General features: G+C 42.9%; 1 protein-coding gene across 1 annotated transcript in view; it reads right to left on the bottom strand.

Annotated features, from left to right (window-relative positions):
• Positions 1–26,455, bottom strand: part of LOC138611345 (disco-interacting protein 2 homolog C) — a 207,564-nt gene that overhangs the window by 27,795 nt on the left and 153,314 nt on the right. The window contains exons 10-23 of the mRNA XM_069684400.1: positions 24,739–24,849; positions 21,435–21,558; positions 16,929–17,038; positions 14,422–14,524; positions 14,240–14,304; positions 13,999–14,092; positions 12,705–12,824; positions 11,493–11,607; positions 9,071–9,210; positions 7,276–7,412; positions 6,985–7,193; positions 6,427–6,541; positions 3,828–4,029; positions 2,429–2,538 (exon numbers count right to left, since the gene is read on the bottom strand). Of these exons, the coding sequence (XP_069540501.1) occupies positions 2,429–2,538; positions 3,828–4,029; positions 6,427–6,541; positions 6,985–7,193; positions 7,276–7,412; positions 9,071–9,210; positions 11,493–11,607; positions 12,705–12,824; positions 13,999–14,092; positions 14,240–14,304; positions 14,422–14,524; positions 16,929–17,038; positions 21,435–21,558; positions 24,739–24,849 (1,755 nt within the window). The remainder of the gene's footprint in view (positions 1–2,428; positions 2,539–3,827; positions 4,030–6,426; positions 6,542–6,984; positions 7,194–7,275; positions 7,413–9,070; positions 9,211–11,492; positions 11,608–12,704; positions 12,825–13,998; positions 14,093–14,239; positions 14,305–14,421; positions 14,525–16,928; positions 17,039–21,434; positions 21,559–24,738; positions 24,850–26,455) is intronic.

The following is a 26,455-nucleotide window of genomic DNA, read 5'->3' as shown; positions in this document are numbered from 1 at the left end:
AAACAGCCTGTCATTATTAAATAGTCAGGTTAGATCTTTGATGTCTGACTCTTCTTATAACTCTGAATATCTTTCCACACTTTAGCAGAAACAAGATGCATTAGGACTTACATTATTATGTGTGAATGTGCGGTTCAAATCTCTCTGCCTGCACTGACCGGTTTGGTTACAGTACGTTCTGTTCTTTGGTCGAGTGTTGGTGAAACACAACGGCTCATAAAGACGCCCTTATCCTTTAACCAAGGACGACGGGGGGAAAGCAAACCAAGCACAAATTGTGTGATTCTGTTTTGATGTGAGATTCAAAAAGTAAATTCTTCAGTGTCAGCATCTTGTTTTTATCTGAGTCAATGTTTAGCAGCGGAGTGCTCAGTCGACCTTCCCTGGTTGAGTAAATGTTATCGGAGAATCAGAGAGGAAATTCAAGGTAAATCACATTTTACTCACACAGAGAACAGTTCAGTAAACAAAGGAAGAAGCAGAGGCGACAGTCTGGAGAGTGAGAGGAGCTCATTCACACAGAGGGCTTGGTTTTCAGAGGAGGTGACATGACGGGGAGGAGGTGGGGGAGTCATGCAGGCAGTGATGGATAAATGAACAGACAGATGGAGGAATGAGTTAACGGACATATTGACAGAGAGCAGCAGCAGAAAAAAATCCTCCACAGTAACGATAAATACGATCCGAGCTGGAGCAGGTGTTTTTGTTATTTGGGGCCCGTCTCTTCTCATTACAGTCCACAGAGTGTGTGCTGCTGCCGGCTGCAGGACGCTGCACCTGATGACATTTTCAGCACGTGAGACGAGAGAAAAATCCGGTCTCTATCACTCCTGGTCTCGCCTTTTGTTCTGTCTCTACTTAAATTACTTTTTTGTTGTCTTCTCTATTCTGTGCTTCAGTTTCATTTGTTTCTTTCCTGCTCTTATGACCTCTATTTCTTATTCGCTTTTTTTGTTCTCTGGCTCTCTGATTTAGTTTTCTGCGCCAACTTTCCTCTCCGGTTTTACTCACTTTTTTTTGGCACAAATATGACATGAGCAGAGCTGCAACAGCACAGGAACATAATCCACATTTTCAGTACTTTCATTGCCATCATCTACCGGATTCAGACTTTCCTTTTGGCTTCATCACCTGCCAGTGTTTTTACCGATGATGCTCGCTCCGCACGGGGTTACAGAGCGTCCTGTTTTCCTTGACATCAAACGTGAAATGTGTCCGCTCTTCTTTTTCTACCAGGTGTTGACATTTCTGCGAGTTTACAGTATTTTGAGACATGAGAAAAGTTTGCACGACATTAGTTTGCAGGAGCAGTGTTCCCGGGAGTAGCTCAAACTAACGCATGGAACGGCCCTACCACAACACATTTTCGTGTAGTTTTTATTCGTTGATGAAAGTGTCACATTTTGTTATCCTCATTTTGCAGTGATTTTTATTTAGTTATTGTCTCATTTTCTATGACAGAAATACTTATGAGCTATATAGCTATATACCTATAGCTTGTTGGAGCAACGGCGAACATTCCAGGCATTCCGGTTTAGCCAGCGTTTTGGGACTTCCAGCTAAGACTTCCTTTTCCGTGCGCTGCATTGTTTACAGTCCAATTACCAACCTGAGAAGTGACCCTGTGTTCAGATCGGGGTTTCGCCGCACCTGGGAGTGCCTGGCCAGTCTCCCAGGTGCATTTAAGAGCTTCACGTTGAGCTGCACGCTCTTTTTTCTCTGCTCTCTGCTCGTCTTCTGCTGCCTGCGCTGCTTCGTTTAGTTGGCTTTGGCTGTATTTTATAGTTTAGGTTTCACACCCTACAACACGCACCGTACAGCTGACTCACTGACTAGCAGATTTACACAGCTCTTTGTACCTTTATATTTGATCATAATACATATTGTTAACAAGTCAAAATGAAGCTTTGTCAGGTCAGTCCTCAAGAGGAGAAGAAAACTACTTTGAAATGACAAGTTTGTGAGAGGAGGTCGTGTCAATCATTTCTGATGCATTCAAAGAAGTCAGGAAATCTAAATGCTGATTGTGTCGTTAACAGATTTGTCTCAAGTTGAAATGTTTGATCTAGAGCAGACTGTTAGCTGTACTTGCTGCAGATGTTTATAGAGAGTTTATAGAGCTGCTGACACGTGATTGGTCAATACTACTCAGACTACAAACGGACTACAAACGGAAACCAGAACACTTCCTGGTTGCGCGTGTGTAAAGAGGTATAAATAGCAGAATCTGCTGCCTCTGATGATGATATGGTATTAAATTAATATGTTGTATGAAAACAGCAGAAACTGAGGGTAACTCATAACTCATCTGATGGTGTGACACATGAAGAAATGCATCTAAATGTCTGGTTATATCTCCATGTGTGTGTTGGTGATTAAGATGATGATGATGATGAGTGAAAACCAGCAGCCCCCCTCTCACACACACCTTCCTTGCCTGGTCATTGTCTTCGATCTGACCCAGATCTCTGCCGCTGGCCTGAGCGATCCTCTTCCCTGACACCAGATTCCCGACCATCACAGACGCAGGGCCGATCTCTGAGGAGGAGGAGGAGGAGGAGGAAGAGAAGACAACTTATCAAACAGGTTATTTTATGCAACATGTCGTCCCTTGCTTTGGTTTTAGAAAATGACTGCAGCTGTGTATAGTTATTGCACAAAATCTCCCCAAGTGACATCTAACCCCTCCGTGTATCCGGATGGGACTTTCCATCTCGTTTAAGGGAGTCAGATTATACGACTTCGCTCAGCAGTTAGAGCCGTTAGTCTCGGCTCCCAAACGGCCCAGCTATCCCAGCTGTCATTGGGCCAGAGGCGGGGTTACACCTGGACTGATCGCCAGTCAGTCACAGGGCTGACACAGATACCCCTTTCCCACCAAAATTAGCACGTTGACGCAGGTTTTTCAGACCCGGGAAGACCAGTTGATAAATACTGATTGTCTCTTTTCCCATTGCCAGTGAAGTATACTTCTGTCGGTCTCTTTTCTGCTGCGTCACCGTCTGACGTCACAAACGTGCCAGAGACAGGCTTAGTAACCAGTGAAGATGTTACGGTGGTTAGGTCTTTATTGTATCTATTACTCATTCAGTCTGTTTATCAAACTCAGCTGCAACAAATTTGGAACAATGTTTGAGCGCTGCCCGGACGGAGACGGGCGAAGTTTGTAGCTGAGATGACAAGGAGTCGCAGAAGTTACAGACGGAGCATTGCATCGTGCTGGAAAGGTGGCAGAGATTAGCGTGTCGACGCAGGTTTTGTGTTCCCATCAATGCTGATCGAAGCAGAGGCAATAATTACCCGCGTCTACTGCAGAGTCATTTGACCCGGGTCTGAATGCCGATTGTAACCTTTCCCATGAAGCAAAAAAGCCGGGTGCAAGCGGGTTTTTTGACCAGTGGGACCAGACAACCTTTCACACTCACATGCACACCAACAGGCAGTTTCAGACAACCTGACGAGCATGTCTTTGGACTGTGAGAGGAAGCCGGAGTACCCGGAAGGAACCCATGCATGCACGGGGAGAACATGCAAACTCCACACAGAAAGGCCCACTCTGTCTGAATTGTGATTAGAACCAGGAACCTTGTAGCTGCGAGGCGACTAAAAGTGCCTTAAATAAAAATATCAAACATTATAACATACATGTATTGACTCTCTAATTTGTTGCAAGAACTTAATGTGCAAGATTCTTCATCTTTACTACATTAAAAATATTTCTATAATTAGAAAGTGACTATTTATAACTCAACCGCAATGAGCTTCGAGCCGTTAATCTAGAGTTCACCGGTACACCATCATACCACACACATCCATTCACACTGCACCTGGTTGTTTCTGCCGGGGTTTGGGCAGGTTGGTGACGCAGGTGTGCGGACACATGAGCACGTTGCAGGGGTGCAGCGCCCCCTCCAAGAAGAGCTGCTTGGTCTCTGACAGGTGGATGCCACCCAGGGGAGTCTTGGGCAGAGTGTTGGAGGGCACCAGAGCCAGGCAGTACACCCCCACCTGATGGATACCATCTATAGCCTGGGGACGGAGTACAAGATAGAAACACACTGTTAAAGACAAATACAGGGTGTTCCTGTTAACCCTCGAACCTCTGCAATAAAAATGTTCCACCAGTTGTATTTTGGCTCGTTGTGATGTCCCTTCTTGGAGTATTTTAAAAATTCTTCATGTCGCTAGAATCTCTACAACCTGAGCAAGTCCCTGTCATGTCTTGTAGCACATGAAAAACACCACATGGAGATGTTAAGGTTGAACACTTTAACATATTACTTGAATTAATGGTATATAAACATCAACCCTTGAACTAAAGGTATCGGCTTCAACATCAGACAAACTCAATAAAGGGAAACTATTTCCCCACGTTTCGAAACGATTACATTTTCTATTATCTGCTGATTTTTTAAACTTAATGCTAAACAGCAGCTCAGCACATTTCCCAGCACTGTCACATCACATCCTGTCATCTCAGTCCACATCTAAAAGGCTGAGCGTGTCTCTAACCAGAAGAGCTAAATGGAAAAACAGCCCGGCAGTATCTGATGTGATGCTTAAGGAATAAAGAGATCTGGTTTTATTGCAGTCGTAAAAATGCAGACGGCTTTTATAGTTTGACCACAGTCTCCACGCCGGCTCAGAGAGATCTGGAGCTCGAGCTATGACTGAGATTTGATCTGTTTTTAAACAGTATGATCTAACAGTACAGTTATCATTCAGCTGTGTGTGTGTGTGTGTGTGTGTGTGTGTGTGTGTGTGAGTGACAGAGAGAGGGAAAGAGAGAGGCTGACGAAGACAGAGAGACAGAAATGTGGAGCGTGAGCCTGATGTGTGTCCTGTGTGAGCGTGTCATTTTCCCTGAGCTGGTTTGTGTTCAAGGAAAAGTCTGATTACGTTCCTATTATGATCCTGTGAAAAACTGAAGCCGAAAACATGTTAGTCTGCCTCTGAATGTTCTGACTTATAAATATAGAATTTCTGTTTGAATGAAAAGCTCAGCTCTTCTAAAACACCAGCTCAGATGTTCAGGAAAACAGGAGGAAGTAGTGCTTTAGACAGGGACTATTTATGGCAGTGGATTAATCTACATTTGTTGCATGTATGTCTTGAAGTAATTTGTCACGTTATTGTTATTGGACAGCAAGTTAAGTTAAGTTAAAGTTTTTGCAAAGGGAAAAGTTGACTTGACAATAGTGCTACATACAGCTGTAATCACTTAATCGTTTCTGTTCTTTTGTGTCTTAAATGTTTTTAATGATAAAAACCTGGAGAGGGACGAATTCACTAAAGGATTGCGCGGCTTTTGCGCCCGCTAAACCTGTGCAAATGACACAAAAAGACTCTGCCTCATTCTCCAAGCACACGCAGAGGGTAGAATGCATCCCGAAGTGTGCTGCAGAGCAAACAGCGTCTCTGTGCTCCGGAGCCGATTGCACGTATTTAAATGAGTCATCATGCAGACATTCGGGGCAAATTTGGCTCCTTTCTATGCAAATGAGCCTCGTGGAAAAAAGCACCTCATTCACAAACCTCAGCGCTAACAGCACCGCGCAGTTAGAGAGAAAATGTTACCGCCTGCAGAGAGCTGGTGGGAACTGCGGCGCAGTATTATAAGGGCTGTCACGCTCTGAGTTTCCACTGATCATGACGACAAGTCCACCTGTTCTGTGATCAAAAAATTTATTTGTCTGTAAATTCAGTGTGTAAATAATATTTTGTCATTATTGTTATAATCGGGAGACCAATCAGTCCGGGGCTGTGCGAGGCTCAACCTCGACACACGAGCACACTTTGTCTACACGTGTGGAGACGGTCTGAAGCCGTTACACATGACGGGGATTATTATCTGGACAAGCTGCTGTTGCGCGCTTGTTTAAAATGAACCTGCGTTACAGTTAAACTAGTAAACACCTGTCCAGTCTGGACTTTACAGTCAACTGTTTAAAGAGCTGCCCCCTCCTCTCCCGTCTCCTCATCAATCTGTGCATGGAGCTGAGATCCGTCAGAGTGGAGCTCAGCTGAGAGCGCAGCAGAGAGGAGGTGCAGACAGCTTCTCTCCACAATCAGACACAAAACAAAAGGAAACTGCACGGATCTGCGAAACTTTATGGGTGTGTTTGCGCTTGAATATCATCAGTGCAATATTGAGACCTTGAGATGGAGCGGATAGCGGGTGCTAATGATACGCAATTTATGGAGCTATCAGCAGTGGCACTTCAGTCTGAGTGAATTCCCCCCTGAGTTTGTAATATTCCTTTTCCCCATGAGGAACATATTGGGCGCTGAAATTATGTGACAGGCTGAAATCTTGTTTTTTAACTAGCTCCAGGCAATTTGTCAGCGTTTCCGCCCTCGGTTGGATATTGCGATGCTGATTCTTAGTGGGTGTTGTTCGTGTCTCTTTACTGTCTGTGTGTTTACCTGCAGAACTCGGCTCATCCACTGGAAGCTGTCCTCCTCGGTGGAGTCGGGCCGCTGCTCCGCTACGACCACGATCCTCTCATCGTGAAGAACTGTGATGGAGAACACTGCTATCCTGGAACACACACAAACACACACACATTCATTCATCAGCATGAATGTCATAAAGTCAGAAAAGATCGATGACTACAGATACAACTTCAAAAATAAGTGAAAATCCAAAGAAAAAGAAACAAACTCGACGCTCAGATGAAGCAAACAGTCTGAAAAGGAAAGCGACCGTCAGCCAGGAAAATCAAGAGTTACAACCAGAGCCAACTGTGGACGTCACACATGCAACACTGTCTGGATATCTGGGAGGTGTGCTCCAGCAATTACCGTTTATCGCCATAGGTGCCGCCAAAGAAAACGAAACTGAGATCTTTGAGATTATGACTTTAACCGGCGACTACGTTTAAGTGCTGTGAGCGCTTTTAATGCATCAGAATAAGTGATCCATTAAAACACTAAGAGTCACAGACTGAAAACAAACAGGTTAACATAACAGCAAACACTTACCTGCCCCTGTACACAAACTTCATTGGCTCCACAGCGAGCGCCGTCGCGACGATGTCGTCAGCATTGTGCTGACGCGTCCCGACCACCATCAGGCCGTCCATCTTCCCTGCCACAAAGATCAGACCCGCAGGGCCGATGAAGCCCAGCAGGCCCGTCCTGGTGAAGGGAAACTCGCTGATGGGAGCCCCGTTGCTTGTCGTGGGGAAGACCTGAGGAGTTATTAAGACTCAAGGTGAGAAAAGTGTTTACGAAGAAATACAAAGCTTTAAAAAAAATCAACCACACACTCACCTCGAAGGTGTTCTTGGTCATGCCGGCCAGACCGTAATACGATGTCCCTGTGGCAACCGTACAAACGCACAGCTCTCCAATCTCATCAGTTTTACAGAGCTGAGGAACACCTTCAGGCCTCACCACACACATCATACCTGCAGACAGACACGAACATGATTGAGATATCAGGACAACGACAACACTCTGAAGTATGAGGTAACAGGTTTAGGGATCAGTAGCTGCGTTGTGATGCTTTTGTCTTCATTGTGACTGAAATCATTCAATGATTTCTTCTTGGCGTTTCCTCTCACACTGACGTAAAGCAACAAACACATCATGCATTCGTCTTTTTCAAGGACTACATTTAGCTCCGAACACTTTCAGCACTTTTCAGATCCCTGAAGATGGACATCCATCGTCTGTTCACTCAAAGGAAAAGAAGTATCCCGTTTACTTAAAGATGGAGGGCATGCACAGGAAGAAGGCAGCCAGGAAGTAAACAGATAACATCACAAACATGAAAACATTTCTCTTTTTGTTTGCTGTATTAGAGGTTTAAACTACCCCTCTCAGTCTGTGTGTTCATATGGAGCTTTTTTATTCTGTCTGTGCTTTTAAAGGAGTATCAGGCTCTGTAAAAACATGCTATAGCTTCTGATTCAGGTTTGTTACTGAACTGAAACAAATGAGGAGCAAAAAAATTCACGACCTGGACTGATGTAACGATTAATATCAGAGTCCAAAAACCCTGTTTCTACTGTTTCTGGGGATTTTGATGTTTTTGTACCAGTTGACAAAAGAAATAGGAGGACAGAGCGAGGGAAAAATCAGGATAAAATAAGGAACAAAATAACAGATTGATTTAAAAAGTAAAAGTAGGGAAAGACAGACTTAAAGTCGGCGCCGTAGAGTTGAAAAAATGCAGTTTTCTTTGATTCACGAACGATGTTTGGAGCTTGAAGGGTAGCGACAGCAGTCACATTTCTCTTAAAATGAATTTAGAATATTTATTTACAAAGAAATATATGAAGCAATCTGAACATCTCAATATTTGCCTTTTTAAAGGGGACATATTTTATTCTAACATGTTTTTGAATCATGTTTGTGAAGTTTCTCTCGTTTTAAAGATTGTAAACATATTTGAATTATTCTTCTGAGCCTCTCCTCCCTCCTGAAACCAACAAGCCGTTCTGCCATTCAAAGGTCAGACCTTAGCGAGGGACTGTGGCCCCTCCCCTCCATGTGCGATTCCATGTGGGGAAGCGGCCGCACTGCACTGTCACTCTAAGTTGTAGAAAACATGGCTGCTCTAGGATCGGTTATTCGGCCTTATATGTACGAGCCAGAATCGCCAGGAGGTATGGGAATGGTAAGATGAAATGTTAACAACAAGAGAGTGCAAGAAGGCAGCCTGAGGTGAATGACGGTGAATGATGATTGGTCGATTTCAGCGAATGCAAGGTTCTACGTAGAAACCTGCAGCTGTTCTGAACGGCCCATTTCAGAGGCGACCTTTTTTAAAAATGTCACTCTGGAAAAACATTATGCAGTTTTCACTTTTTCCCCGTGAACAATAAACACCCAAAAATATGAAACCCATGAAAACATGAGAACATCCATTTAAAAGGTACGGCCCCTTTAAAGTAGAGGAGGAAAAGCTGAGTCTCCAAAGAATCAAAGAAAAACTCAAGACTAGCAGCAGAGCCTCTAGCTGTATGTACAAACTCCCAGTGAGAGTTCAGTCCCTCTGGGTTAGAGGTTAAAGGTTAACCAGGATCAGGTGCAGCGTCACCACCTGAACCACCTGACTCACCTCCGGGCATGACGGAGCCGACATCCTGCAGCGTGAGGACCGACAGCTTCTCCTCTGAGTCGACCCGGATCACGCCGTGACTCAGACCCTGCATGGACAACACGCCGCGACCAGGAGGGGTGCTGCCCTCCTCCACGGGCCTGCAGGAGGGGCGGAGACAGAGACAGCCAATAAGGAGACATGGAGGCTGATGGGCGGCCTCTGAGGGTGAGGGCGGGTTGAACAGTACGAGAAATGTTTTGTAAAGTGTAAACATCTTTTATCAGGCAAAGACACTTTATGGATGATTTTGGAAAGCAAAGAGGATTTTGGAAAGTAAAATGAGATTTTTGCACTGTAAGGACATTTTTAAAAAGTGGAGACCTTCAGAAAGAAAGTTTTGAAATGAAAGAACATTTTTTGGTTTTAAAAAAATTCAAAACATTTTTGAATTTCAAAAACAGCGAAGGTAAATTTGGATTGTGTGGAAACTTTTGGAAAGCAGGAAAAAGTGTAAAGATTGTAAAGTAGGAAAACATTTTTTTGGAAATAAGAACATTTTTTTTACGCATCGACATTTTTTAAAACTGAGAACGTTTTGGAAAGCAAAGAGAATTTTCTGATTCCTCCATTTTGCAATGTGAGAACTTTTTCTACACGTGTAAAAACTTTCAGAAACGGAGAGCTTTTTTTGTGTGAACAAACATTGAACGTTTTTGGAAAGTAATGACAGTTTTGGAAGGGGAGAACATTTTATTTTGGAGTGAGGGAGAAAAGGAAAAACTTGGAAAGTGAAGACACTGATAATATTCAAGGAAAGTCACCAATCCTCCATCCTCCTCCATCAATCTCTATTTACAGATTCTACATAAAAAATGTATCATCTTATTAATCTCTATAAACATCTGCAGCAAGTTCAGCTCACAACAGTTCAGCTAACAACCTGTTTTAGATCAAACATCAACTCGAGCAAATCTGCTTGACGCTGTGTCAAGAAAGACAATCAGCATTTAGATTTCCTGACTTCCTTGAATGCATCAGAAATTATGCTCCGACCTCCGTTGAACAAACTTGTCATTTTAAAGTAGTTTTCTTCTCCTCTTGAGGACAGACCTGACAAAGCTTCATGTTGACTTGTTACTAATCTGCATCATGATGTTGTTATTTCAGCAAACTTAAGAGGCGTTAATTAAAGTCAATCACAAGAAAATCTGTTTCTGTTTCGGCTTCATCCCGCTGAAGTAAGCCAGAGTGCAGCCTCTGTGTAACTTACTGTTTACAGTGAGACTGAGACTCAGCACAAACAGATGAACGGGCGCTCCTCTGGGGGATGGGATGAACCAAGAGATGACAGCGTTTATTTAGCAGACACATCTGGAGGGAAGAATTTCACTTCACTTTGATCTGAAGACACGGTCGCTTCTCAAGCTGCTAACTGGACTGTAAACAATGCAGCACACGGAGAAAGAAAGTCTGGACCGGAAGACATTTAGCGCTAAACGCTGGCTACACCTGAATTCCGGGAAATGTTCACTGTTGCTCTCAGAGGCTTTATCGTCGTCAGACTATAACCGATGGGTTTTGCGATTTTTTTTGCATCGCAGCGACAATTATGGAAAATTAGGACATTATTTTTTTAGACAAAGTAATTTAAGTCACAATATAAACTGACATTTAAAGACAATATGTGGAAGTGTAGACAAATTTGTAAAGTCTGGACATTTGTGGAGAGTAGGAGCAATTAAAGTTTGGGACGACATTTCTTTAAACCGGGGACGCTATAGAAAAGATTTTCAAATTAAAAGACAACTCTGAGCGCTCACAGAAGTTTTAGAAAGTCAGGAGAATACGGGAGCAAACAGGAACTCCTGTGTCTCCTGTTTTGGGATTTTAATGAGTCTTGAAGCAGCTCTTCTGAAAATAAAGTGAGTTCATTACAACCACACCCGCTGAGGCAAAGTGCTATTTATTAGCCTGTGTGTGGGGCAAACACACACCCAAACACACACACTGAAAGAAAAAGCACACAGCCAACACATCACTGAAAGCCGCCCAGATGTGACTGTAATGTGGATTTTACATGTTGAACTGCAGTGTGGACGATGAAAGAGGTGGAAAGGTTGTGAGTTTACCGCCTCCAAAGCCACAAGAAGCTGTAAAGTCAGGAGTTTTAAAGGGTTAAAATAAGAGCGAGACTTAGTGGAAAGAGGGTGAAGCCATTACTTAATCACTGAGGGTAGTGAATAAAAACATGCCTATTAAATAAGTGTTTTATATATTTCATGTTTTTTTGTGTGGTCATGATGAAGACAACAGTTATACATACATTTTTTTTTGTCACATTTTTCTGGAAGTCGTGTGATTTTTAAATTGTAAAACAGAAATAAAAAACAAACATGTTTTTGATATGATGCCAGTGTGTGTGTGTTATGTGTGTGTGTACCTCCTTATAGCCACAGTCAGAGCCTCGGGGGAGCTGGCACAGGGACATATGACCTCCGGCTTCAAACCTTTGGACTGGAAGACGTTGAGGAAGGCGTCGCAGGAGGAGATCGACCCTGAGAGACACAATTAAAAAAGTCAGCTGCTTTCTTTAACGAGCACTGCTGCAGGAGGCAAAGTGGAAGCAGCTCCTCGAGGTTATTCTTGACGTAATGATTGTAATCTGAACTTCAGTTACATGTTTAACAAGCAGATGTTGTGGTTTCTCTCCATAGATTGTATATAAGAAGTGGACATAGGCAGTGTGGCGTCACCCAGGTTTGGTGATCACACTGATGGTAAAAGCCTAAGTGCCAATTTCCAATCAGTATCACATTCATAACCGATGGCTTTGCCTTCAGGAGCAATTTGGGCTTCAGTGTCTTGCCCAAGGACTTCGACATGTGACTGTAGCAGTCAGGGATCAAACCACCAACCTTCTGATTGAGAGACGACCCCGTCTACCACTGAGCCACAGCCGCCCTGCATACTGTTTTAAAGCCTTGGAATGGTAGCGTACAGCTAGCTGCACCTACCTGACACTCAGAGCACCTTTAATTATGCATCATTTTAAGTCTTAATAAAAAAAGTTCTATAAAAATGAATTCCCTGTACAGTTTTAATGAAAAGGGTGCTAAAGGGTTCTTTTGTTTTGTACAAGGCTGTAAGAATGTTTTTAAACATGGGGCTCTATGGGGATTGACTCACTTTAAGGACGGCCTCAAGTGGCCACTTGAGGAACTGCAGTTTTTTTGCACTTCCGAGTTGGCTTCTTTTTGTTTTTTGTTTCCATTTCCTTAGACATAAAACAATCATAACGTGTAAAAATGTGAAGTCACAGTTAAAGACCGTGCTCTCAAATACAGCTCAAGGCTAAAGTATGTGGCATATACTCTAAGCTCTAATACTCTAATATTCTAAGCAGGACGAGTACATTAAAAATATATATGTTAATGGAGTGAGTCCTGTTATTAGACGACACTACAAAGAGTCAAATATATCCACTCCTGCCATGTCTGCATAAACATAAATACCAAAACACTATAATGTTTAAACTGACATTTGATAACCATGGTCCCCAGAGGATGATCCCTTTGTTTTAGATTGATTTCTGACTGTCACCTTAACGCCTTTCAAAGTGCAAACCTGACAGTTATAGAGAGTGTGTTCTTACAGGGATTCGAACCGTCAGCCACCACCAGCATGCGCAGGGAGCCCAGGTTGATGTCTCGCTGTTCCCGGTGTGCGACCAGAGCCCAGTGCATATCCCGCGACTTCACGCACGCCACCTTAGCTGCACACAAAACACACACAACACAAGTGGATATTTTTACACATTAAGTCACTGAAATTCATCACAAGATGGAAGTGGCAACTCTTGTTCTGTTTTTGTCAGTGGAGTTTGGTGGCTTTGAAAGGAGCGATGTACCTTCTGTTTCTGGTTATGAAAAAGCATCTTCTTCTTTAAAGTAATAATCTCAAAGGTTTTCATGTAAATAAATGTCTGTTAAGTCACTTTTTATCGACGAATGAGGTAACACAATGGTGACTGAGCCTATGGCCCACTGATGAAAGCCATTGCATTTGCAGTATATAGTATTATTATGGACTGGCTGTCTGTGGCGACATTCGCAGAAAAAAATCTCAAGCGGCGCCCAGTTAGTGACGCGTTTTCCATCACCCAGCAGTGGTTGGTCTGTCAGAGAGGGTAGGCGGAGCTAAGCGTCTGCTTTTCCGCTCTCTGCAAGTGTTGCGAGTAAACAGTAATCTACTATGGCTGAACAAACAAAGAAAAGATGGATGACTACAGATACAACTTCAACAAGAAGTGAAAATCCAAAGAAAAAGAAACAAATTCGACGCTCAGATGAAGCAAACTGTCTGAAAAGGAAAGCGACCGTCAGCGAGGAAAATCAAGAGTTACAACCGGAGCCAACTGTGGACGTCTGGATATGTAAGACGTTTACTCCTGCAATTGTCGTTTTTTCACCTGAATGTGTCGCCAAAGAGAACGAAATCTTCAAGATTCTAATCTTTAAAATAGTAATCTCGAAGATTTTAGTTTCGCTCTCTTTGGCGACACCTGTGGCGATAAACGAACTGCAGGAGCACACTTCCCAGACATCCAGACAGTGTTGCATGTGAGACGTCCACGGTTGCTAATCTTCCAGATTATCACTTTAACAAAAGGTCTCTTTCTGTAGGGATCGTTTCTGTAATGTTGTCAGACACTTAGAAAAACAATCTGAGCCTGTCAGTGGCAAAAACAAGAACTTTTACTGAATGTAATCTGCAGCCATTACAGAACGTTTCCTGGCTGCTGGCTGAATCAATCTACTGGAGAAATTCCAAAAATGTTTGTACCTAATGTACCCAAAAACAAGTACAAGAGCCCGGGTAACATGTAGCTTTCATATTACGATTACTTTTGAGTAATAATTTCACTCTGTTTGGGTTGTTGTTGTTACCTTTGTACTGGCAGACCTTCTGGATCCAGGACAGAGGGTTGACCTTCATGAGCGCGTAGGGAATACTGATGACATGCATCATATTCATTACACTCTGACAGAGACAGAGAGGCAGAACACAACAGAGAGTGAGCATTTTATTTTCATACTTAACCCTTACTATTTAATGATCAGATTTCACCAAGTGTGATGACGATAAAAATGTTATTTGTGGTTCAAATTGTGGTTTCGTTTTTCTTACAGTCAGGACGGCGTGCCACAGTCCTACGTCCTTCTTGAAGTCTAATACATTCACTATGGTCTCAGCTGGAGGAGGAGGGAGAGACAGAGAGAAATTAACTTTACCAACACATTCAAGGAGTGAAAACACATTATAGTAATTATAACAGCTCTACAGTTTAAGTGTTAATGTGTGCGTGTTACCTTCTGTGTAAGAGCAGGACTGTGTGAGGGCCTGGCAGTGTGTGAGCATGGCTATCCTCATCACCGTCACTCCGAGCACGCTGCCGTCCTTACAGGTCTTGTACTGGACACACAGAGAGAAAGAACGTGAGCTGTTGTACACCAATCAGCCATAACATTATGACTAATATCGCCTGCCTAATATTGTGTCGGTCCCCTTTTGCTGCCAGAACAGTCCTGAACCGTCGATGCATGGACTCCATTAGACTTCTGAAGGTGTGCTGAGGTATCCGGCACCAAGACATTAGCAGCAGATCCTTTAAGTCCTGTAAGTTGCAGGGTGGGGCCTCCATGGATCGGCTTGTCCAGCACATCCCACAGACGCTCAATTGGGTTGAGATCTGGGGAATTTGGAGGCCAAGTCACCATCTTGAACTCAAACCATTTCTGAACCATGTTTGCAGTGTTGCAGGCAGCATTATCCTGCTGAAAGAGGCCGCTGCCATTAGGGAATACTGTTTCCATGAAGGGGTGTACTTCGTCTGCAACAATGTTTAGGTAGGTGGTGTCAAAGTAACATCCACATAAATGGCAGGACCCAAGGTTTCCCAGCAGAACATTGCCCAACGCACCATACTGCCTCCTCCGGCTCGCCTTCTTCACATAGTGCATCCTGGTACCACGTCTTCCCCAGGTAAGCGACGCACACGCACACGCATACGGCCATCCACATGACGTAAAAGAAAACGTGATTCATCAGACCAGGCCTCCTTCTTCTATCGCTCCGAGGTCCTGTTCTGATGCTCACTTGCCCATTGTAGGCGCTTTCTTCGGTGGACAGGGGTCAGCATGGGCACCCTGACCATTCTGCAGCTACGCAGCTCCATACACAACAAACTGTGATGCTCTGTGTGTCTGAAACGCTTCTATCAGAACTTTTTCAGTGATTTGAGCTTCAGTAGCTCTTCTGATGGATTGGACCACACGAGCCAGCCTTCTCACCCCACACACGTCAGTGAGCCTTGGTGCCGATGAAACCGTCGTCGGTTCACTGGTTTTCCTTCCTTGGACCACTTTTGGTAGGTCCTGACCCCTGCAGGCCGGGAACACCCCACAGGAGCTACAGTTCTGGAGATGCTCTGACCCGGTCGTCCAGCCATCACAATTTGGTCCTTGTCAAAGTCATTCACGTCCTCACACTCGCCTATTTTTCCTGCTTCCAACACATCAACTTCGAGGAGAAAATGTTCACTTGCTGCCTAACATATCTCACCCACTGACAGGTGCTAACGTAACGAGATCATGTTTTATTTAATTTTTAATTACACATTTAAAAAATGTAACTCAGATGTTTTATGCAATTTTAAACATCTTTTGATTTCCTTCTTTTGAAGATTAAACCAAAATGTCATTAATTCAACAATGAACATGTCTGATTTCAAATAATATAAACTATATACCGACAGATCTTTGTCTCAGGTCTGTAGAACATCTGCTTGCAGGGTTGTAAATTTTGAAGACGCATTCACAAAAGTTCAGCAGTTCTCATTTTAAAGAGCTTTTCGCAGCAGTCGACTTCATCAAAACTAGAACATCCAAACTGTCTCTGTTTGTAGACGGACAGTAGAAAACGGCCTTACTGTTTACTTATACATCTAATAAGCATGTCTAATTATTGTCTCCTGATTGGTATAACGCCTGCAGAACTTAAAGAGATCAAATATCGTGTTTTCTGCAATGTTTTTTTTCTGCAAAGTATTCTGTTTTCCCGAACTCTGTTTGTATCTCAGCGTAGCTTTTAAATCAGCTGGTGTCACAGTTAGAAAACATAAAGTCATCTTTAGATTTTGTGACAACAGTTTTAAAACATTTCTGAAGCTGTAGAAATATAGATCGATACATTTTCGGTTCTTTTTCTTGAGTTTCCGAAACAAATTGGATTTGAGTGCTGCGTAGTTGACAGAAATCGATGACAATCCTTTCAAAATAAGACATCCTCTATGTAAAATGTCCGGTGCCGATTTGACAAATGGCTGCTGGAATGAAAACGATGCACATTATGTGCTGTCATTAAAGTAATGAATCACGTTGAGACTTTATCTGAGAAAAAATAACAAACCGAGAACTCAAAAACTCAAAAATATGAAAGGACTAATTTCCCTGAGTTATTTCATCCGTCTCGGCTGTCTGGGACGCAGCTCGATCGTTTTTCAATCATCCCTCGACTTTCATCATTTTCCTTTCAGCCTTTTTTAATCCCCGGTGCAATCAAGGAGACATTTCACCTTGCTGCCGGTGCAATTACCATCCAGTGGCTTAAAGAGACGTCAGGTAAATTCAAATCAAGCAGACCAGATGATAGCATTGATCAGCAGCCGGCAGAGAAACAATGAAGCACCCACTCTGCAGTGTGACTCTAATCTGAAAGACATGCGGCACCATTGATTTCCATTCTTGAACTACATGAGTGGAAATGTTTCAGTGCCGCAGAGTAGACATGCTTCAGTGTTTGTATCAGTGTGTGTTACCTCGATGTAGGCCGTGTCCTGGTTGGCGTCCTTGATATGTGGGAACCAGTCTCGGGGGGGTTTGGAGAGGTGTTTGGACTCTGTGACGATCCACAGCACCTTGGGCCAGCCTGGACACACAGGGATACAAAACAAACAAATGTCTCTAATCTCTCCGGACATCTGCCATCAGAATCTGTCAGATGTTGTTTTTTTTAGGGTTTCTGGGGCGGGAACCAGCCCTGTTACTTTATTACTACTTCTACTTTGGTTAGTACACTGCCTTGCCAAACATTTGACCTCTTTATCTCCTCTTTTTTAATCGCTGATTTGCAACCGGACACAGAATAATCACTGTCATTTGACTTCAAGTAAGTGTAAGTCACGGCACCTGTGAGTGTGGCTGCACAGAGGCCTGCACAGAGGGCATCAAGCTTAATGAACGCCGACTGCTGTGCGGCTGTGAGGCAATTTTATTCCCAGAGCTGGAGCTGTGTTAAGAGGTAGGAGGAAAATATAACATGAGCTTATTGTGTGTAATGTGTTTAGGCTGCAAAGGTGCGGGGCTTGATTTTACTTTTTTTGAGTTCTGCATTTGATACTGTCGACCACAATATCTTTTTTAATCGCCTGGAAACTGTGTTTCAAGGATGCTGCCCTTGCCTGGTTTCCGCTCTTGCATCTCTGACAGATCTTTGTCAGTTGTTACGGGAGAGTTTTCCTCTTCCACAGCCGCCCTTTCATGTGGTGTCCCCCAGGGGTCAATTCTTGGCCCTATACTATTTTGTATTTATATGCTTCCTCTTGGTCAGCACATCTGTAACCATAACTTAACATAACTACTAATTTCCACTGCTATGCGGACGACACCCAACTCTATGTTCTGCTCACTGGTCGTGACAAAATTGCCCCCATTATGGCGTTTCTCTCTGACATCAAATGCTGGATGTCACAAAACTTCCTTCGGCTGAATTAGTCCAAAACGGAGGTCCTTTTATTCGGTCCCCCTAACCTGACTGGAGACATGACTAAGAATCTCGGGAACCTGTCCTCCAATGTCAAGCACTCCCCGCCCGCAATTTGGGTGTCATCTATGACTCTGAGCTTTGTTTTAGCTTTCAAGTCACCAAGGTAGTTCAGTCCTGCTTCCTCCAAATTAGGAATATCAAAAAAGTCAAACAGTTTTTACCTCAAACGGACCTTGAAATAGTTGTCCATGCACTTATTTCTTCACAACTGGATTACTATAATTCAGTTTTCAATGCTCAGCCAAATTTTCTTACAAATTCCAATAGACAGGACAAGAAGTTACACTACCTGTTCGATATGGAATTTATTTTAAACCTCTATTACTTACTTTTAAAGCCCTACATGGCCTTGCACCTACTCACATTCCAGATTGACTTGCGGCCTATGAGCCTCGTCGCTGCTTGCGCTCCTCCGATAGGGCATGTTCCTTCAGCCCGTCTCGTTACAAAAGGTAACCGGGCGTTGTCTGTTACCTGAAGAACTGAGGCTAGCAAACTCAGTGCTATCGTTTAAGTCACTTCTTAAAACGTACTTTTACAGTTTGTGTTTCTATTCATCTTCCATCACTTTTATTTCATGTTGTATTGTTTTCAGGTCTTAAATCCTGTTTTATATCCTGCTTATATAATTTTTATCCTGGTTGTATGTACTATTTTATTCTGTTATGTAACTTTGTTTTGAAAAGTGCTATAAAAATAAAGTTTATTACTATAATATATTATTGGTATGGAAAGTCTGGGGGGGAAACATTGTCCGCAAAGCATCGTATTCTTTTTCTGTGTTGTGGTTGTGAGGGAGTCGGAGCGGGATGGCGCGTGAAGGAAGTTAACAAAAGAAAACTTGTGCCACTGTCTGAGCGCTGTGTGATGCGCCTGTTGTAAACTAACTTGCCATAAAAGACGGCTCGAACTAAACTATGAAATACAAATAAAGCGGCTTATTGACAAACTAATTTCAGACTCGTTCCTATCGGCATTTGTTGTTGGTTGGAACGGAGCTGCTTTGTTAGAAATTGGCGCTGTGAGCAGGGTCTTTTGGTGAGTGGGTGGTAGGGAAGGAATTGTAAACACAGTGGCACAATGAAAGGAAGAGAGCAATGTGAAGGCTGTTTCTGGTTTAAAAAAAACATCCTTCTCTCTGACAAAAGGGTCCATCTCTGTAGGGATATTTTCTGTTCTCTTGTCAGACATTTTTAAAAACAATCTGAGCCTTTTAGTGGCCAAAAAAGTTATTTGGCCGAGCGCATTCTGGATTACATTGCAGCGATTACAGCCTGTTTTTTAGCTGCTGGCTGAAGCAATGTACTCGAGCAACTCTAAAACATGTTGTACATTTTAATCATTAACACCTCAAATTAATGAGTCCAGTTTTGATTTCTAAAGTACCCTTTCAACGTCTTGTTCCTGATTCCACATTTAGGACAGCATTAGGTTGTACTGCTAAAGAGACACATTAATCGCATCAGGTTGTTTTGTGCTGAGTGTTTACACGGCCGAGCACGAGTGAATGTATGTGAGGGCTGTAAATGTCTGAATTAATGCTGCTGTTCCTGCCCGGGCAGTGAGACAGAAGAAACAATCAGCACCGTGAACAGGATGAGTTTAAAGCCTGCTGATCAATAGGAGGAGCACTCCACCTTAATGAGGCGCACACACACACACACACACACACACACACACACACACACACGGGCGAGCCCATGTTGAGTGAGGAGCAGTAAATCTGGCGGCATCATGTTGCTATTTATACATCCATTACTGAAAAGCAAACAGTGGTTATTCATCACTAGGAGATTCTCTCTCTCTCTCTGTTTAAAGCTAATGTCTCTCTATCCTGCATTCATCATGTGTCTCCTTCCATCCGCTCTCTTTCTCTCCTCCGTCTTGTCAGCTGATTCCCCATCGATTTACAATTCTGCTTCACTGACTCTCTCTCTCTTTCTGTTTCTCCACCCTCTCTCAGTGTCTCTCTATCATCCTGTCATCCACTCCTCACGAGCTGTCCGTCTCCATCAGTCCGTCAGTTCATCTCACTGAGAGACGCAGGAAGGCTGTGCTGAAACCAGAGAGCCACAGATACGTTGACCTCTGAACTCGGAGTATGTGTGTGTGTGTGCAGTTTATGGTTCAGAGAATTCATGTAACTGTGTTTCTACACCTTATGTAAAGCTTTAAAAACTCTGTTTTAAAGCAAATAAACGTGTCTTTGTCGGGTTCATTGTTTCCCCTGAACTTCCAAAACTTCCAAGAAATGTTTCTGCAAATGATTCATCATAAAACAGCGCTTCCTCTCTATTCTGTGACATTATTTTTGATGTGTGTTAGATTAAACTCTGATCTGACTTATAAACTAACTTCTTACTCAGTGGTGTAAGTAATAGTACTCTGTCTTAAACGTGCATGTTTCACGCTGTGATACCTGTGGAGTAGCTAAGCATAATTTACAGCTTAAAAAACTCATCATTGTTCTCACACTGGTGCTCTGTGCAGGCCCTCAGACAGCCTCTGCCTGAAATGACTCAGTCAGCTCTGTCCCTTTAAGAAACCCCGCCCCTACAAGCCTGCTTTCTTCTGATTGGCCAGCTCCCCAAAGGCTGTCGAGGGGCAGAACTCACTGTTTGTAGCCTGCCTCCTATCCTGTGGCTGTGTTACAGAGTTGCCAGCAAAGAGTAAACTGCACTTGTTCGATTTGAAATGAATGTCTGGAGCTCTTGTCCTTTGGAAAGGTAAACACTGATGTCTTGTTGTCCTTCACAGCCAACGAAACATTTTCCCAAAGACATTCTGAAACAACCTGACGAGCAGAGCGAGTTAAAAACATTTCCAAGGCAGACTGAGCTGCTGGGTGGCTGTGTCCTTGAGGTTCTGCTGGCTAGGGCAGATGCCCGAATATAGAGTTCCTCCACTTTGTGACATCACAAAGTGAAGCATCTGGAGAAGTCTGTCTGAAAGCAAGCGTTCACAGCAGCCTGCAGACTTTTTAAGCGGGGGATTACTCCAACATACTTTTACCTACAGATCTGAAACTTCACTCACTTTTAGTTTGGACATCCAACATTGAAACATTGTATGTCTTGAAATGTGAAACAGCATAATACCCCCTCTTCAAGTATTTTCAGGGAGTATCTGCTGGTAGGTCTCACCTCCAGCTGGACCTCATGTGTATCTTTCAAAAATATTTTCTACTTAGCGTATTTTTAGGTTGGAGTTGGAGAAGTAAGTAAGTAATTAAGTATAAAAGTATTAAGTAGGAAAGCTGCATATAGTGATATGAGGTTTGGAGGAGGCATCTTTTTACACAGTAGCGTAATAATCCTAAAAACACTTACACATGAGCACACAAATGCAAACATTCCTGGCATCTTCACAAAGAAAAAGGGGTCAGACTTTGGCAAAAGTTCCCACTAATACTGTGATCTTGAAATTACACTCCATACCAGTATGTGTATGTGAGACGCTAACAGGTGTGTGATCATGTGTGTGTGTCCTTCTGTGAGACCTTTGAACTGTGGGATCTCTCCAGTGGGACTCTTGGGTAACCCTTTATGGCAGGCATCGCTGGTCAGAGCCACCGTCACTCCACAGCTCCCCAACAGAAACCCGATCTGCTGACTGCCGGCATCCTGCAGAGAGACACAGAGATGTGATGTGATTCATCAACTGAATTGGATTCTAATCGATCAATAACTGCTTCCTGGTCTTGCGCAGCTCCTCTGCTCTGTTTGGTTGTGGAGTAGAAAGTGTAGCTTAAGAGCAGCCAGGGTTGAAAGTAAAAGTTGTGTTCATTTTCTGATCATGTTTGGTTGAATCGTCAGTACAGCTGTTTCAGAAACGATGCTAACACGTGGATGACCACTTTATAACGGCTTTTCTTATAATCCATGCCCATCAGGTTGGCTGTAAAGTATAAAAAACTTTTCAGTCAATTACTGCTCTTTAAAAATGTGTATATGTCAGTAGTTGAATATGAACTCCACATTAAAGTAGAAGTTGGCCGTTTATTTACAGCCTTTGCTTGTAACTGCACTGATCTGACAAATATCCAGTAATAAAATAATGCTGTTGTTTATCTATCCGTGTTTCTTAAAACAGTCACCTGAACATACGTCTCTTTATTATTAAACAGGAAATTACTCTCTTCTTCTCTTTGGCGCCTCTAATGGCGATAAAAGGTAATTGCGGGAGGACACTTCCCAATGTAACCACACATTGACAGTTGGCTCTGGTTGTAACTCTTGATTTTCCTGGCCGACGGTCGCTTTCCTTTTTAGACTGTTTGCTTCATCTGAGCGTCGAGTTTGTTTCTTTTTCTTTGGATTTTCACTTATTTTTGAAGTTGTATCTGTAGTCATCCATCTTTTCTTTGGGTTAGAAAACACGAAAACAATGTTTTTTGTGCCGGCAGCACCTATTTTTTAAGCAAAACCAAAGCAGTCCTCAGCACAGCAATGTCCTCTGCGTCAGCTGTTTTTTGTTTCTGCGCTCTCAGTTGAAAAAAGTTCAAACACTGCCGCCCTCATCAAATGTCACTTCATACTCACCAACCAATCACAATCTAGAAGGGGCGGGTCTTCCGATATCAACTTTGTCAACAACAATGGTAGATGTTTTTCGAGGGTACAATTTCCAGGTGTAGAGCTGCTGCTAACGCCAGGACACGATTCCTTTACATTGTTTTTATTTTTTCTTTGTCAAATTTCTTTGAATAAAAGCAAATATATAAGTGAAGCATACAGAGCGATTAAAACAGACTTAACAGTCACTACCAAGGGAAGCGGAAGTGCCGTGAGACAACTTTCGCAACCTAGCAACAGTAAGCGCCAGTGAGAAGCGCTCTGAAATTGGGTGGACGCTGCCAGCACTAAATACACCTTTAGTGGACACGGGGCCTTATTTTCTTTTAAGTTTTATAGAAAAGATGAGGTGAGTTTTTATAGACTGACTGTCAACAATAAACCAAGACGAGTCTATAGTATGAATGTTCTAGAAACTTTTATGACAACAACATCACAGGCTCAGGTGAGAAGAATTAGCCTTCACTGAAAGTCCGACAGCTCTTTGTTGTGACACTGTTTTAATATGAAAAACGTTTTGTATTGCACCTTTTATGTTTGTTGTTGTTTTTCTAACTGTTAAACAGGATTTATAGAGAATTGAATACATCATGTATTGAAAAAACGTCTTTTTCACTGTGCTCAAATTCACAAAGCCGCTCTTGGACCTCCGCTGACTGTGACACACTCTTCGGTCCTCCTGATTCCTCCCTGAGGACAGTTACAGCGCACTGTGACAGCCAGTCCAAACTATGACTCAAACAACAACAGCAGAGATGTTTCTTCAGAGACGTTTGGCTCTGATTAGCACTCAGCAGGGCTCAGCGTCTTCTGTGCTGCACTGTGACTCACCGCGGCCCCTTCTAATGACTCATGTTTATATTACAACCCCCTCTCTGAAGAGTTAGCTTCTTGACTGGTGTGAATTACCGCTGTTAGACTCTGCTGTGTGTCTTTTTCCCTAAAGCTGCTTGACGTGAAGAAAAAGGAGAAACGGCAATAAAAACTTTCTCAGACGACCTGAGGCCAAACAGATGAGACGGAGAAGCTCTCCAAAATGTTCTCCTTCTTTCTATCTTCTGTTTGTAGATAACTTGAACTTAATGCGTTAGTTCTGCAATTTTTCATAAACAGTAATCTGTTACTGGAAAATAAATGGTCGTATTTCTCTTTTCCTTTAGTCTCCACAAAAACAGAAACTCCCTGAAGCTCTGTTTCTGTTTCTCTCCTCCCTCTTGGCAGGTAGCTGCTTACCAGCAGAAGGTAAACACAGCTGTGTCAGTGCATGTGTAGCTAGCTAATTCAGCTAGCGAGATGTCAGAAAGGATGGCGTTTACTTTGTGGAAATATTCACGTTATTCTGAATGTTTGGGTGAAAGGGATGAGAACAACATGACAGTGAAATGTAAGCTGTGTCTGGAGGATAAGTGCTCGTCAGCTGTGAAGAGCTCGACTTCTTATGTAGCATCTGCAGCTAAACACAGCTCCACAACACTGGTGGGACTAAGAGCCCGTGTTGTATTGTTGTCATGGAAACAGCTGTGCCTGATACTGTATGCCTCTGCCCAGTTCACTGTCAGATTGTTAGCATAATAAAGAGCTGTAAAGGTTTTACTGCATCTGTTATTCCTGTTATCAGGCTGCAAAGTTACAGATTATGGGCCGTAAACGAGGCGACGGTAGAGTCGATACATTCAAAGGTAGACGTACAGCAGGCTACACGCCATCCTGACAATATAGCACACATGTGCAACAAGTCACAAGGGGGGTAACGCAAAAGTAATCTAATGCTTTTCTCAGAAGGTAACGCAGTAACGTAACGAGTTACTTTAAAAATAAGATTTAACCACATAAAGAAACCAAGAAGAAGGCTGGGGAGTTAACGTCAGAGACGTCTGTGCAACGCAACGAAAAGTTTTCTGTTTTCTTTTCTTTTGCAGTTTCTCTGTTAATACTTTATTCATGTGTAGAACTATTTTGTTGTCCTGTTTGCTGTTTTAATGGGGAAAGACTTCAGTGAATATGCTCCACAAATAAATATACTTCATTGAACTGCAATATACTGGAAGGCGTTTAGTGCATTTTGATTCACAGGGGGGTAGAATAACATAAAACTAGTCTCTCTGTATAAAACAATCTTGTCCCTTTGACTCTATATAATTAAACTAGACACACATGACACACATGTTCATAGCTGATTGAAACACTTATTAACTGTTGGACTAATTATCATGCATCATGAAAGCGTACCTTCCTGGTCAGTGGTACTTCTATTGGCACAGGGACGACCTCGGCCAGCAGGCAGCCGTAAAACGCCGTCATGAAGGCAGCGGGGTCGTTGTTTGGGAAGACCAGCGCCACCTGTAGTCAGAAGGAGAGAGGAGGGACGAGTTAGAGGGGAGAGGTAAGTAGAACATCAAAAGAGCACACAGTTGAGTTGTTTTTGTCATTCAAACAGAAAATATAGTGTCGTATCTCTTTAAGGCCGGATTGGGGTAAAAATGGAGGCTAAATGCAATGAAAAATCACAACCCATCTGCACAATAACAGAAGCATTTTGTCAAAAATCTGCAGAATTTAAAAATATATATGTTTTAAGATGATCTGGATTATTGCCAGAGAGCCAGACGTCCAGACGACACGTCTTATCACAGAAAAATAAAGCTAAAATCTTTCAGGGGGCATCTGGTCCGTGCCTCTGGCCTGCTCTCTCTAAATCTGCCTGGTTACTTTCTTTTTTTAACTTCTGTTATGCTGCTCATCAACAATCAAACTGTTTCCCTCTCCTCTCCTCCGTTTCTGTCCTCTATCTCTCCCTCTCCTGGCTCCATGGCCTTCAGCGTCGTCCTCTCTGTTCCAGCTCATTTCACTCGTTTCATAAGAGCAGCAAATTTGACAACAGACCTCTGGATGCAAAGAAAAGACAGAAACAGGTGCAGATTGAATCGACCTGCTTTTTACATTAATGCACATGTGGAGAGAATACTGTATGTGGTGAGAGTTAAAAAAACCCCGTAAACTTTGAATTACATACAAGTTTTTTGCATTGCTCTGGTGGATTTCATCAGCTTAAAGCCCCAAGACGGACTGGGATTGCTCTAATGTCACCTATCAGGGCCAATGCCCCTAATCAAAGTATATCCACTTCGGACCTGCGTCCACTAACGGCGCTTTTTGTGCTGGCAGCGCCTATTTTCTTCTCTAGTTCAACTTTTGGAACACCGCCGCGCTCGTCAATGTCCTTCCTCACTGACCAATCAAAATCAAGAAGGGGCGGGACTTCACATATCAACTTTGTCAACAACAATATCGGAGGAGAAGCTAATCCTTTCGTTTTTTTTAAGTCCAATTTCCAGGTGTAGAGTTGCTGCTGATGCCAGGACACGATTCCTTTGATTGTTTTCATGTCTTCTTAGATAAAAACAAATATTAAGCATACAGAACGATTTAAAACAGAGTTAACGATCACTACCAAGGGAAGCGGAAGTGCCGCCAGACATCTTAAAGTAACCTAGCAAATGTAAGTGGCCGTGAGAAACGCTCTGAAATTGAGGTCGTAGGCGCCGTCAGTGGACACAGGCCCTTTAATTGCATGTTATCTTAAGTGCCTGACAACATTACAGATCTATACTTAAAAAGATCTGTATGTTAAGTTAAGATTTCTGTTTTTGAAACCATAAACAGCCAAAATGTCGCTCTTTCCTTAGTCACCAGACTCCATCGACAAAAACAGGAATCTAACCTTGCAGAAAACAGGAGTTCATAATCTACCTTGTTTGTGTTCTACTGTGACTTTGGTGTTTTAAATGCTTAGTTTGGATCAAACACTATATGTTGACAGATATATTAACGATACAGCAAACAGACAAAGGCAGCAGTAGAGAAAAGCAACTCCTGAGTTACTACTGTTAAATTACTGTTTTGTCAATGGAGTCTGATGGCTTTAAAGAAAGCGAGGTAACAGCGT

This window comes from Semicossyphus pulcher, unplaced genomic scaffold (assembly GCF_022749685.1).
Source record: "Semicossyphus pulcher isolate SPU_LCO1_2020_fin unplaced genomic scaffold, fSemPul1.0.p SCAF_7, whole genome shotgun sequence".
Lineage (NCBI taxonomy): Eukaryota > Metazoa > Chordata > Actinopteri > Labriformes > Labridae > Semicossyphus > Semicossyphus pulcher.
Note: the sequence above shows the minus strand (reverse complement) of the source record. Positions and strands in the feature narration are given on the sequence as shown.